A 14,654-nucleotide genomic window follows, 5' to 3' on the forward strand; every position below is an offset into this window, starting at 1 on the left:
ACACTGAGGACCTATGATCGGGAGAGTTGTCCCAAGTGTCCAGGCAGGCCCAAGGACAAAGGGCAGGACTCCTGTCCTAGGACTGTGCCTTCTGCACCCTCCCCATTTCTTGCATGGTCCCAGGTTTTCATCTCTCCTCTACAAACTTCCCTCAAGAGGCTGGCTGTGCCTTCACAGAGCCCAAAAGGGAGTTACTGAGCTACATGCTGGCCTTAAATCAAGACTTTTTTTTTTTTTTTTTTTTTTTTGTGGGCCTGAGTCATCTCTGCATGTTGCTTTTGGTTCTCCTTAAGGTAACAAGGGTGGGGATGCTCCTGACCCAGCTTAAATACTGGCTCCTGGTGAGTAAGCCCAAGAAGGTGTGGTTCCTTGGGCATCGTCTTAACCTCTCCTCTTTAGTCTGAGGCTACATGCGGGTCTGGGCCTTTCTTACCGTTTTTAAGATTTTATTTTTAAGTAATCTCTACACCCAATGTGGGGCTTGAACTCACAACCCCAAGACCAAGAGTCGCACACTCCACAGACTGTGCCAGCCATGCGTCCCAGCCTAGGTCTTTCTATGCATCTCCAAAGCCCTGCTGGCCCAAGATGGCACCTCTTCCTTGCGTAGTAACATCTTCCTTAGCAGCAATCCCTGCTCTGAATCCCCTTGTGCACTTCATCTCCCTGCAGTGAGTTCATAGAGGGATTGTTGCTGTGACCCACAGTGACTCCTATCTGGGAGTGATGTTCACTCAATTAATTCAACAAATATTTAGAAGGCCTATATTATGCCAGCCACTGTCCTAGGCACTTGGTAGCACACAAGCTGGAAAGGCATCAGTTTGCCTCAGGAAGCCATATCCTCAGATTTTGCCCTTTTCCAAAACATGACTCTGACAGAGCCCAGAACATTTCAGAACTGGAAGGGATTTTCCAAATCATCTAAACCATCTGCCCCATTTTATAGGTCAGTAAGCTTTAGAAGACAAGTCCTAGGTCTCCAAGGCCAGGATTCCTCATGCTTCCTTGTTTACTGTCCATCCACTCATCTGGAAAGCAATGCTCTGTGTAACCTTGGGAAGCCCTTCCCCTCTATGGGCCTCAACCTCCTGCTTGTGAAATGATGGAGCTGGATGAGGGAGAGGCCCTAAGGCCCTATCCAAGCCTTTCTTGGTTCTCGTCTTACACTGCTTGTAAACACTCTTGGGGTTCATGCTAAAGCTTCCACTTGTGTGTGCCACATCTTCCCAACTTTAGTATATGCTCCTGGTGGGGGGGGGGGGGGACAGAGGCCACTGAACATCCCTGATCGCCCACAGCACTACACACATATTGATATTTACATCACGGCAACTCGACTGCTTTTAGCTGACTAAACCAGGAGAGGCCACGTTGTTTCTTTTAAACATCAGGCACGGGTGAGAACAATGCTATTCAGATACGAGACAGCGCTACTTAAACGACTCACACGAAAGCCCGGGTCACAGGAGACCCCAAACACACAGTACCATCGTCATCTCTGACACAGATGTCGATTTTTTTCCTGACCTGTGGGTCTAAATGTAAATTCAAACATGTGCGTATATTTCACAGCTAGAATCATTCTTAGGTCTCCCAGGCCAGGTAGGAACTTGGGCCCTGAGGCATTAATGAGTCCAAGTGTTTTTATACTTCTCTAAGAGGATTTGCATTTGAATGCTCTTAAATACTAGACAGGGAATCAGGCTCAGACCACACACTCTCCATTTGACCGTGGCTCAGTTACTTAGGCTCTGTGCCTCAGTTCCCTACCTCACAGATTGGCTCTGAGGATTAAATGAGTCAATATCGGTAAAGGGCCTAGCACGATGCCTGGAACACAGAAAGTGCCATGTACGTGTCAGTTAAAGAAAACCACCCACACAGGTGCTAACAAAACCGTGGCACAATCGGGAATGAAAGTATATTACAGACATCCATCACATTCATGAATTCTAAACACTTTCCCGAGTGATGACAGCCTAGAGTTTACTAATCTGTTGTAAGACGTGCCATTTTTACATACACATGCACGGCAGGTAACGTTTTCCACCATGTGTGGAAAGGAGACTTTCCCTGGCTATAGACCCAGGGAAAAAAAGAGTTAACCACAAGGACAAAGTGATAGTAATTACTGAAGCCGCACACTAGGGATTTGGAGATTTCGATGTCTTTAGCTTTAGCGTGTCGCATCTTTAGTGTATACGTGACACGCAGACAACTTTGGATCATCGGCCAATGAAGGAAATCAGTCTCGGGGATAAATGGTGATCAAGGATTAGACTAATACACACGCTGCTACCTGTTCCTCGATAACTGAGAGTTCCTGGAACTATCTAGAGGCCAAGGCTCCCCCATGGTCACGCTTAACGGAAGCTGTGGTAACACCCGAGGGCTCCGGGTCTCTGGTCAGCAGCATCTGTGACACGGACGGATCAGAAAGGATATCCCAGGGGGCCGAGGGCGCCCACTTATAAGCCATCGAGTCAAGGCTGGAACCACTCTGGCTTCCCTCCCTGCCTGCCCTGGAACCCAGGCCAGCCCTTACCTCCTTAATGGAGTGCTGAGCTATGGGGCCAACCCGGAGCCACCTTCCTTCTGCATTTCTATGCCAGGAAGTTGAAGCCTGTCACCCGCTCACCGTGGTCACCTTGGCAGCCAAGCCGAGCCAAACACCCGCCACTTACAAACCTGGGTGAAGGGTGGAGGCAGGGCGCACGGAAGCGGCTTCACTCACCACAGAATCATCGATTTCTGCGAGGCGTGTCCGGTGTTTCCGCCCCAAGCGCATTATCTTTTTCCACGTGTAGTAGTATTCCACACACTGAGCCACCGTCTTAGACTTCACCTGCCGGGAAAGCCAGCTCCACATCAGCTCAGCAGTGGGCAGTGTGCCAAACCGCAAGCTTTTGTGAAAATTTAATTTTGTAATAGGGAATAGGTGCGTGTGATTCAATTAAAAAAAAAAAAAGTATACAGTGAAAAACCTCCTTCCCACGCGGTTTGTTCTCCCTCCATCTGGGTCTCACCCTCCCCACCCCTGTCACACAGCTAAACCCTCTTCCTAATTTCTTGGGTGTCATTCCAGAATCTCTTCACGCACATACTAAAGAACACGAGAATATATTTCTCCTCACACTGCATACGTTGTTTTGCAACTTGATTTTTTTTTTTTTCTTCACAATATAGCCTGGAGATTTTTTTCATGTCAGCCCATAGAGAGCTCATTCCTTTTTTTTAACCCATAGAGCAGCATGCTTTTTCATTTAATGTGCTTGAGCGTACTTGGCTCTCCAACTGGTTGACCTTCAAAATCTATTTATGAAAAATGTTCCTTAGTAATCGAACAGGAATGTAAGGCAAAAGTTAGGATGACAAGAGCTTAGTTTCTGCAGGAAACAAGCCTTGCCCTGTCCTCCCTCAAGGGGGCAAAGGTACATGTATTTTAAAGAGAAAAAAAAATGCCTTTGTGTAGTTCATAGATCTCCAAGCTCAAGGTGGGGTTCAATAATGTGGGCTTCTGGAGGCAGATAAAAGGCTGGCCATACTTGTGGAGGTGGGAGACCAGCCACCCAAACTGTGAGATGAGAGAGGTCCTGCCAGAAGTTGTCTCCTTCTGAAAGTGCCCCTCTTTCCACCACTTGATTTCTTGAGTTTCTACACTAGTCGCTCAGGGAGTGAGGACACTGTCTCAGAGGGTACTTGATGGAAAGGCTGTGTGGCCTGGCAAGCACAACACACCAATCAACAGGGTGCAGGCCTGCAAGGGGTGAGGCCCAGGGCAGGTCAGTCCTGGGGTATGGGGACTCAAGAAAGAGGACAGCACGAGAGCACGGAGGCTACTGAGCTTACAGGGCAGCAAAGAGCATGGTGGCCTCCAAGGTAGGGAAAGGCAGGGGTGAATACAGATCTGGAGAGGGCGGGCAAGCAGAGAAAAGTCTACCTGTCCCACCAAGGAAAGTCTTAGATTAAGGACAGGAGACATGCACCTGGTGGGTAGCATCGGGCCAGCCCAGAGCCAGTGGGAGGTGTTGCCCGCGACTCCGTTCTCAGTGGACCTGAACATTTTAATGACCTTAACGACACAATATGGCTCCATTGTTCATTGATTTTCTGAAACACTGAATCATTTTCACTTTTAGCCTCAACGACCTCTCAGCCAATTAAGGCCTGTTAAGTTCATTATCTGCTGAAAAGTGCTACTTCATTTGTGTACAAGAGTTCTATTTTGCTGTGAGATGCTGTATATACAAAGTATTATTATTTTTATTATGACTGTCGTTATGATTAGGGGCCCAACTCCAGAAACTCTGCTACTGGCTAGGGGGAAGGCACGTTATCTTCCCTTCTCTAATGTCTCAGAAAAAGAATTGTCAAGAACATGATAAATCTGTCAAATATACACGAAATAAATCATGTACATTGTAAACCAACAGCCTCAGTTCTATTTATTCTGATAGAGTGTATAAATTACACATTTTTATTAAGATAAAAATAACTCCCCACCATGTCCAAATAATCTAGGTCCTCCTTCTCCCCCACAGCCCTGACACTGGGCGATGCCACCCCTGTAACAAATACCATCCTTCACCAGAGATGAGTGGAAGACATTCTTTTCCTGAGAGTTAAACCAATAACCAAGTATTTCTGTGTGTCTTTAAGGTGTATAATTTCCCCAATTCAATTTCAAGTGAGCGAAGGGAAAAGGCATACTTACCATCTTCTGTACAAAAATAAAGTCTTTGCTGTAAGTGGCTAGTGCTTTGTTAAACAGTTTTCTTTCTAGGGAGGTCCACTTGTCTGAGCCTACAACAAAACAAATGTAAGAACAGAGCACAGTTCTCCTTACTTGTCGGTGCTGGCTTACTTCGTTAAGTTCCAAAACACAACTGGTTAGCAAGTGATATTAATACATATGCAACTCCCAACTCCCGTTTGGACAAAAAAATCAACGTAGTGTAACGGTTAGCAACCCTGACACCTGGGTTCAAATCCCAGCTAGGGCCTTGGCCTTGCCAAGTTACTGAACCCAAGGCTCAGTTTTGTTACCTACAAATGGGAACAATTCTAATTGCCCTCGGCTTTTGCGATCTTTGGGAAGGTTAAAGAAGATAATCCACAAGAAGGCTTAGCTTAGTAACTGGAAAACAGTGAGTGCTCAACACGTGGTGGCTACAGTTCCTATGCAATTATGATGTTCACGGGTGCAAGCATTCATGCAGCATGTGCTCCTTGAAATGTGGCAGTTTTGGCCATCTCCACCCTCAAGATGCTCACCATCTAGTGGGGAGACAAACCAGGAGGCCACGGTGTTCAAAGTGATGGCTGCGATTCTGAGGTAGAGGTCATGTACCAACGGGGCACAAAGAAGGAGCAGCATCACGCTCGGGTGAGGGCCAGGCTTCCAGGCAGAGAAAACACCTGAGCTGAGTTTTAAAGGACCCCAAGAAGCAATTCAGGCAAGGAGGAGATGGAAGGGAATTCTGGGGAGGAAAAGGGGCTGAGGCAAAAGTGAGAGGCAAGAGTAAGATGTTGCATCCATTCATTCATTCAACAGGTATTTTTAGGTGTCTACTACATGCAAGACGCTGAGCTAGGAAAAAAAAAAAAAAAAAAAAAAAAAAAACAAAGCACAAAAACCCTAGCATCTCTAAGTGCTTACTGTGTGCCAGGTTCTAAGTACTTCACAGACATTAGTTATTTGGCTCCATCAATAACCCTGCAAGATCACTGTTACCCATTTTACAGATAAGGAAACGGGGGTGCTCAGAGAATGAGCAGTAATCCAGTAGGGTTCAACTACAGGCTTCTGACAAAGAGAAAGCACATGGGGCTGGAGAGGTGAGCGGGACCAGCCCCTGAGAGAGCTGCAGACCGATGAGGAAGAGGCCCCCGCAGTGCTGAGCTGATGCATCTGCCTTGGGGGCTGAACTTGATTTTCACAATCTTTTTCCCTCCATAAATGAGAAAGCAGGATGTGCAGATGATCACGCCGAGTGGTACTGGCTTGTGTTGCATAAGAAATGAGGCTTATTCCTAAGATAAGTCCTATTTCTGGGGGCTCCAGGGAAGGCTCGTCCCCGTGGCTGTTTTGCAGAAAACTTGGCTTCATTTTTCTGGTTTTTTGAATTTGCCACATCTCTGATTCTTTGGATGGTGCATGGCTGGGCCTTTGACTTTGACATTCCTCCACTTCTCAGAGCTATAATCCCCCAAACTGCAGTACTTTCCCTCCTAACCAGAATAAGCCCAGGATTTCCATTTTGCTATGGTTGACTGATGAAGCTGAAATTGCAGGAAATCTGAATTGTTCCTTCCCTTGGAAGGTTCAGCCAAAATTAGTGAATCAGGTTCCTGGAGAGAATGTGTGAGTCAGTGACAGAAACTCAGATTTCTGAAATAAACACCTTCCCTGTGTGACTTGGTGATAGGTCCTCAAGCCAAGAGCCTCTGGCTCCAGACTCAGAATATGCTCTGCAGGGTTGGGCTGGCTCAGACATCTAAAGCACAGGGCCACCACTGCCTGATTTCTTTGGTTTGTAAAGTTATCTTTACTTCCGGAAGGAAAGCAGCTTTTTGATTAATCCCCAGCAGAAAGAAGCATCTTCCACAAGTTCTGGAGGCTGGGACATATCCAGTTGTGCAACTGTCACAACAGGAAGGAGAAGAGAGTTTGAGTGTTGGAGAAGTTTTGCTGGAGTGGACACGAACAGAGGAGGTTAGTGGGATTTGGGGTTCTGGAATGGTTCCATCAGTGTTCCTCAAATTCAGTATAATATTCAAGGCCATGGGGTCCCAGCTCCCATACGCTCCCCTTGCTCAGGAGCAAAGGTAGAAAGAGACAGAAAGGATTAACCAACAGTTTAGCTGAATGGCCAAAGAGCAGTCAAGGTTCTTTTTAGATATCCATCAAAATAGCCAAGAGGTAATAGGAATCAGAAACACAATGATGGAGGGGGTGCCTGAGTAGCTTGGTCGGTTAAGTGTCCGACTTCAGCTCAGGTCACGATCTCACAGTTCGTGAGTTTGAGCCCCATATCGGGCTCTCTGCTGTCAGCACGGAGCCCACTTAGGGTCCTCTTTCCCCACCCTTCTCTCTGCTCCTCCCTTGCTGGTTTTCTCTCTCTCTCTCTCTCTCTCAAAATCAATACACTTAAAAGATATATAATGGTGGAAGAGGATCATGATGGGGACATGTCACAGCAGCTGTCCCTGGATAAGCTATCCCACTGCAGGTCCAGAGCCCGTGCAGGTCCAGAGCCCGTGCAGCTCTCGGTTGCAGCTCAGATGGGGAATCACCCAACTAGATCAAGAAGAATCCTTTCTGCTCTCAGCCAGACTATACATCTCTTAGAGTTAGAGTGCCTCTAAGACCTGGTGGGATACTAACAGGGCCACGCAGCCTTCTCAGGCCAGCACCCAGTCTCTATGGTGGACACACTTCCTTCCACACCACACCACACCACGAGTCTAGTCATCATGTGATTACTGCCCAAGCAGCGGTGTTACATGACCAGGTCTACTTTTAATGTTCTGTTCATTTTTAAGAGAGAGAGAGAGAGAGAGAGAGAGAGAGAGAGAGAGAGAGAGAAGGGGAGGGGCAGAGAGGGGGACACAGAATCCGAAGCAGGCTCCAGGCTCTGAGCTGCCAGCACAGAGCCGGATGCAGGGCTTGAACCCATGAACCGTGAGATCATGACCTGAGCCGACGTTGGACGCTTAACAGACTCAGCCACAGGTGCCCCGCCCAGATCTACTTTTAGGAAGCAAATCCCTGCATGCCCCCAAATGGCTCGCCAGCTGCAACTCCACAGAACATGAAGTTGCTTCCTGGCCCATCTGTTATGGGGGACCCCAAGCCTCATGGAGGAAGGGAATTAGTCTTGCTGACTCCTCGGTGGTTTTTAGGGCTGCTGCTCTGTGATGGGCTCTTCGGTCTCCCCCACCCAAGCGCTCGTTCTATTCCACCAGCCCTGGCTTGGAAGCGGGCTGCACTTTCCCACTCTGAGGGCCGCAGGGGCCGGGCAGAAAGAGACGGCTCCTCTAAGTAGTCCTCGGGGCTGCGCTTGAGTGCGCAACATAGCGCTGTGTACGGGTGTCTGTCCAGCAAGGGCGTCTGTGAAGTGAGAGGCAGAGGCAGGGCCAGACAAGCAAGTCCATTCTCACACTCACACGAGAGCGGGCTCCGTCTTCATGACCTCCTGATCACGAGACTGCCCATGGAGCCGGGAATCCACCCTTGCCAAAGCCTGGGAACACCGGAGTATGCTCTTCTCAGATAAGGTCACTGTGGTGTGATAAAAAGGGGTGGCTTTAGTCAGGGGACCACAGGCTGCAAATCTGGTTCTGCCACTCACGGTTCCTGCAGCCACAGGCAAACGTACTCAACTTCTCTGGGTCTCGGTTTCCTCTTATGTGACTGGGGCTGCAGCGTCCAGTCCTAAGTAGGTGCAGAATGAATGCCACCGGCCACTTGGAGAGGAGATTCCAAGTCAGCTCACGGCTACGGGACACGCACTGTCCCCTGCTGACACGCATTAGTGGCACTGGTGAAGACTGTGGGTCCTTGCTGGTATTCTTTGTTCTGTGGACGTGTAATCCCACAGCCTTACTCGGCTGCCAGGCGCTCCCGGTCCCTGAATTCCTTCTGTAATCCTGTCAAGGAAAGGCTCAGGCGTCTCATTCCTGGAGTCTCTGACGGGAGCACTTTTCTTATTTGTAGACAAGGTTCTAAGCCAGCCCTCGCTGGATACCGTGTCTTGGGCAAAGACCAGGATAAAATGCGAAACCGAGGCAGGGAGCTGCCTCTAAGCTTCCCCTTGCTCTGCCCTTTCTTCCTCTTCAGGATCCCTGCTGTCCAGTCAGCATGCACACAGGGTCAGTGGGTTGACATTCCCCCAGCACATTTGTACTACCTGGGGATTCCTGGCTATCGGGCTGTTATCAGCAGGGGTCCCTAACAAGCCGATTAAGGCTAATTACAAGGGGTCTAATTAACTGAGGAAACTGGTGCTGAACAGTATCCAGAGGAAAAATATTCTGAACTCCAGTTGCTGGGAAACAGGCTCTGGACTGTGGCTAAATTTGGGGCGATCTATAGCGAACCCGGGCAATTAAAAGGAGAACTGGAGGGATGAGAGCATCGGGCACAGAATCTTCTAAAGGGGCCCTTCTGTCATCCTCCCGAGACTTAAAAAACTTTTGTGATGGTGCTCTTATTGTACATACACAAGGAAGACGTGTTCACTGCAGGAAAAGGATTGTTTTTAAATCAGATCTTCGGGTCGAGCGTCCAACTCTTGGTTGCAGCTCAGGTCATGATCTCACGGTTCCTGGGATCGAGCCCCACGTCCAGCTCTGTGCTGAGAGCGTGGGGCCTGCTTGGGATTCTCTCGCTCTCTGTCCCCCGCCTCGAAATAAATAAATAAAAACTTAAAACAATTTTAAAAATTAAATTAAATCAGATCTTCATTTCTGTGAAAGGTTTTCTGCGGTGGGTAAAAGGATGAATGATTTTTCGGGGGTGGAGGGTGTAGTTGGCTGACCCCAAAGAGCCCCCCGGAGGCAGAAGGAAGGGAGGCCTCCATCCGAATCCAGACCTCAAGCTTCTCCACTGCCTCTTTCTTTGTAAGAGTTGTGTCAGGCAAAGCCGGCAAGTAGTATCAGGTTCTGTCCTTGAGGTGACCACTCTCCAGCCAGAGACACGAGCTAAGAATGCCTGGAAAATGACATTACAGCTGTGTTTCTTGCAAAGTGTTCTCTTGAGTACGTAATTCTGTCTTCTCGTCAAACTGGGCAGCTTCCAAGACTGCAAACAGGCCTTCCCCGACTGAGCGGGTGTTTCCTCAAGGCATCCTGCAAGTCTGGAGTCGGGAGTTGGGTCGGTGTTTGGGGCCCACCTGGGCTGTGTGGGAGCCAGACAGTGGCCTCTTTTGCACTCTTACCAGGAAGCCTAAGGCCAGTGTCCACACCCATCTGCAAGAATGACCAGTTCGATGGAAAAACCAAGGATGCAGCAAGCCCCTTAATCACAACCAGGCGTCTTCCTCACCCTGATTCCCCGATGCTCAAGCCGTCCCCACCCAATCCAACTGCTGACAGGGAGAGCCTCTGCAAACTGCTACCCACACATGGGTGGAGGGTGCTGAGAGAGGGTGGAGGGTGCTCGGGTGTGGATTAGTGTGCGGGAGCCCCCGCAACAGCACCTTCCTCCACGGATCTTGTACAGGGCTCTCCTGGCCTCGGCAAGCAGTCTCCCGATTCGGGTGAGCTGCCCACCCACACTGGAGTCTCTCCTGGGCCCCAGCACTGGTCACTTTTTCCTTTTCTTACTGAATGGCTTCAGATGGGATGGGAGAAGTCAGGAGTGAAGTAAGGGAAGTGATTTTCACAGGCCTGGGTCTCTGTCTCTCCCAAACTTGTAGCCTCTGTCCCCAAGCTCAGTCGTTCTGCCTTGCCTCCAGGGCGGGGAGTTGGGATGGGGTGACACTGGCCATAGCTATGGAGCCGAAGTGAAAGGCGATCCAGAAGACAGTATCTGGGTGATGCTGACTTGACCTGACAGAGTCCTACTAGAGAGCAACCCTACAGGGCTTGGTACAAAGGTCAAGGCAGGACGGGGCCATGGGGATGGGATTCACTCACACCCTGGAACCAAATCGAAGGAAGGAGGTAGTGGCTGGTAACTAGGGGTATCCTTTGGGGCCTCCTCTGTAGCCTGGAAGGAAACTATTAAGGGATGGAGTCAGGCCAGACTTTAGAGACCGGTGACCTCTGACCTTTTGGCTCATAAGTTCTACAAGATTCTCTGGGTCTCAGTCTGTGATCACTTCCTGGAGAAGGCAGATGTCTGGCAGATACAGGTGAGTTCCTTTTTTTTGAGGACACACAGCTAGTGGAATACCAACCCTTCATACCTCAGCTCCACCTCTGTTGCCCCTAGTTGTCAAAAGATTCCAGGAGGCGGGGCGCCTGGGTGGCACAGTCGGTTAAGCGTCCGACTTCAGCCAGGTCACGATCTCGCGGTCCGTGAGTTCGAGCCCCACGTCAGGCTCTGGGCTGATGGCTCGGAGCCTGGAGCCTGTTTCCGATTCTGTGTCTCCCTCTCTCTCTGCCCCTCCCCTGTTCATGCTCTGTCTCTCTCTGTCCCAAAAATAAATAAAAACGTTGAAAAAAAAAAAAATAAGATTCCAGGAGGCAACAGAGGGTTTCCTGGTCTGCCTGTGGGGGAAGGAGGCCGTGGATGGGGAACACGTTAGCTAGGGACCCCAAAAGATCAGTAATCTTAGCAGAGCTGAGGGGCTTCCAGTTTCAAAATTCTTACTATTATCTTAGTGTTTTTGTTTTGTTTTGTTCACGGGTGGGGGGTGGCCTCTAGTCCGTAGCTTTCCAAATTTTATTATGTCATGACACACATAAAACAATGTAATGCTTGCTTAGTACGCTGGGGAGAACTGGAGGGGATTTGGGTCTCAGATGAGGTTGCTCACAGCTGGAGCTGCCCCAGCCCAGAGGTGACGGCCATCCCGGTCACCCTGAGGGCCGAGGGCAGTCGCAGCAGATGGTTGGGAAGCTCCCTGTCATCAACCATCTCGCCCACTATATAAAGAAGCTTGAGACAGGCTCCAGGAGGCTGGAGAGCCTGTCAGGGTTTAATGGGCAGCAGATGACGCTGGGAATTAAGAGGATTGAATTGTTTCCATGGCAGATTAGAGAGAACTCCCACATCTTCCTACCCACACTCGGGGCAGACACCAAGCAGGAAATGATGGAGACAATATTAAGAAACTGGCTCATTTAGGCCCCAATTAAATGATGGATTTCTTATCCGTGTGTCCATTTTGTGCTTGTCTAGTTCCAGTAGCGGCCTGTGTGCTGACAGTGATCCACAGGCGGACATCCAGGGCTGTCTGTGCTCAGGTGGGTGGCTTCTGAGGCCACTCCCCGCTTCGATGACAGGCAGGAAGGCCGGCTCACGGGAGAAGCACATTGAGTGAGGCAAAAGGTGGTGGGCATAGGTGGCTGGGGGGGCAGGGGCAGGCCCATCAAGAATGTGCTGGTATGTAAAGCAGCCCTCACCTTGGGCCACATCTGGCCACTGGGACCAAGGACTAGAAAAGGTATGACTAGGTCCCCAAGCCCACTTAAGGACTTAGCACCTAACTATGCAGGGTCTGGCCAAAGCTCTAAAGGAACCTTCAAATGATTATCAAGGGAGTATTAGAGGATTCAGCCCCCTCTGAAATAGAGAACCCAAGCAGGTTCGTGGAGACCCCCGGAATGGATGGGTCTACCAGGTACCGGAAATTAAGATGTGGACTTCAACTTCGTTTTGTCACCGCAGGCCCCCCAGCCATCTGTTGCCTTCTCTCCTCACGATTCTCACTACACTCAACTCTAAAACGTGTTTTCTCCTTCCCCTGTTATTGGTGATGCCATCATTAACCCATACCCTCAGAGGACACACTCTGTATATGTGCCTGTAATGTGCGTATTACCTGTACCCGCATACACACGTGCATATGCACGCACATGTGTGCACATGTACCGTATATGCATATTTATAGTAGCTTTCTCCTGCCACGAGTGTGATCTGTTATTGAACGACTGCTTCCTCCTCAGACCCCCAAACTACATGAGGCAGGACTCTGTCTATGTCTGTCATAGTCACTGTTTCATCTTAGCACTTAGCACAGTTTCTCGTACACAGCAAACAATAATTAATAGATGACTAACAAGAGCTACTAGAACGTGCCATGCATTGCGCTACACCTACTATCTCTAACTGTCACAAAAAATGCTGCAAGGGATGCAGTAGGAGCCCCATTTCATGGGCGAGGAAGCCAAGGTTCCAGAAGGCAAGATGTGAACCCACGTCTACAGATTCCAAAGCTGAGGGGCTGCTGAGTGTGGTTGTCTCCGTGCTGTCCCCTCTGTGGTTCCTTTCCCCAGTACACCAGTCTCACCGCCCACGTGCAGGCACTGACCACTATCACCCAGCTCTTGGCACAACCACGCGGGGCCAAGCCTAGACAAACAGCCAACAGACACAGCTGTCCCGCCAGCAGCGTCCCAGGGGGCCTTGAGCTCACGAGTGGCGATTAGGACAGGACTGGTCTATCTTATTATTAAAAAGCGACACCACCACACATGCAAAGAGCCCGCTCTCAGGAAGCAATGGGGCACAAGGCTCCTGGAGACCTACCGGCATAGTGGTAATTTGCTAAAGGATGACATTTTAACCTGACTGGCTTCCGCAGCAGCAGCATTTCCAGAGCAGCCTGCAGACCCATGGGAGAGAAAAGGCGAAAGTCAGTAACAGGGCTGTGTGTCCTAGGAAGGCCATTACCTAAGAGGGAAAAGGAGTCAGCATTGCAGAGGGAGGAGCTGGGGTGCCAGAAGGAAACCCAGAGGGAGACTCCCCTAACTGAGGCTCCCTTTCAGGCCAGCGCCCCACAGGGCTCACCACTCGAACATCTCTCCCAGCCCGTGCCTGCGGCCAGTTGGTCATGTCAGAAAAAAATACAGGCGGTGGTCGAGACCCCGCTCCCTCCTTGGGGAAGGCCCTGGCCTCTGAGAGGTGGTGGGGCCTCCTCTGAATGGAGACTGAATCTCGGGGGAGAGGCTCCACAGAAATGAGTGGGTGGTTTGGAACTGTTTTTGCAGAAAAATCATGTTTCAATTACAACTTAACATAAACAGTTTTATTAGTAATAACTGTACTACACACTGTCTTTCCAGAGAAGCCTAGAAATATGCCTCCTTTAGCCTTGTTGACTTTTTAAAAAAATGGCGCACATCGAGTTGGACAGTAGATGGGTTAGGGGCAGAGCCAAGGTCTACAATCTTGCTTCTCTAAGTGTGGTCCGTGGACCAGCAGCACAGGCATCTCCCCTCGGAGCTGGTCACAAATGCAGAACCTTGGGCCCTGCCCTGAGAATTGCTGAATAAGAGTCTGCATTTTAACGAGATGACCCAAGTCATTTGTGTGCACGTGGAAAGTTCGAGTAGTGCTTTACTGCCACACTTAGCTTAAAGGATTAAGGAGAGTTCTCTAACATTCTAGAAAATCCTCGAAGGCTACCAATAATCTCAAGAGAAGACAGGACTGGGACATTTGTTTACTTGCACACTTTCATAAAATCAAGAAGGAGGAGGCTAGATCTGGTACGAAAACCCTGTGTTTACTAAAGGGGAAACTGAGGTTAGTGACGGAGTGCTCTTGCCAAGAATCTGGGGGTGGGGGAGCAGGCAAACAGCTCTGGATCCTAGGAAAATGGCACCAAAGTGCTGGTTTGGGGGACACCAAAGACCTGTGTGAAAGGGGGAAGAATGACACCAGTTGGTGCACAGGCGACATTTCACTTTGGTTAGGGGAGAAAACAGTTCTATGAACACCAAACTGGCTGACTCCATAGGAGGGAAGAAGAATCAGCAGGGCATAATAGGTCACGTCTTGTTTCAGTAAGGCTTTCTACCTCCCATCACCGGAGGCCAGTTTTCTGATGGGAATTATAAGACTGCTGAAACGAAATTCTCATTTCTCTAGACAGATGTGACCATAATTATTACTTAGGAACAGATGTCTAAGCAGAAGTCAACCGCAGGTCCCCCCCGAAGGCTTTAAGTCCTCACCTACTCAACGAGCTAAGGAA

The 14,654-nt window shown here is 49.5% G+C and overlaps 1 protein-coding gene across 14 annotated transcripts in view; it reads right to left on the bottom strand.

Moving 5' to 3' along the window:
• Positions 1 to 14,654, bottom strand: part of TRERF1 (transcriptional regulating factor 1) — a 211,844-nt gene that overhangs the window by 13,355 nt on the left and 183,835 nt on the right. For all 14 annotated transcript variants that reach the window (XM_040473501.1, XM_040473499.1, XM_040473503.1 and 11 more), the window contains 3 exons: positions 13,205 to 13,280; positions 4,718 to 4,806; positions 2,738 to 2,848 (listed from right to left, as the gene is read on the bottom strand). In XM_040473501.1, coding sequence (XP_040329435.1) covers positions 2,738 to 2,848; positions 4,718 to 4,806; positions 13,205 to 13,280 — 276 coding nt within the window. The remainder of the gene's footprint in view (positions 1 to 2,737; positions 2,849 to 4,717; positions 4,807 to 13,204; positions 13,281 to 14,654) is intronic.

Source organism: Herpailurus yagouaroundi, unplaced genomic scaffold (assembly GCF_014898765.1).
Source record: "Herpailurus yagouaroundi ecotype Mexico unplaced genomic scaffold, PumYag 139, whole genome shotgun sequence".
Taxonomy (NCBI): domain Eukaryota; kingdom Metazoa; phylum Chordata; class Mammalia; order Carnivora; family Felidae; genus Herpailurus; species Herpailurus yagouaroundi.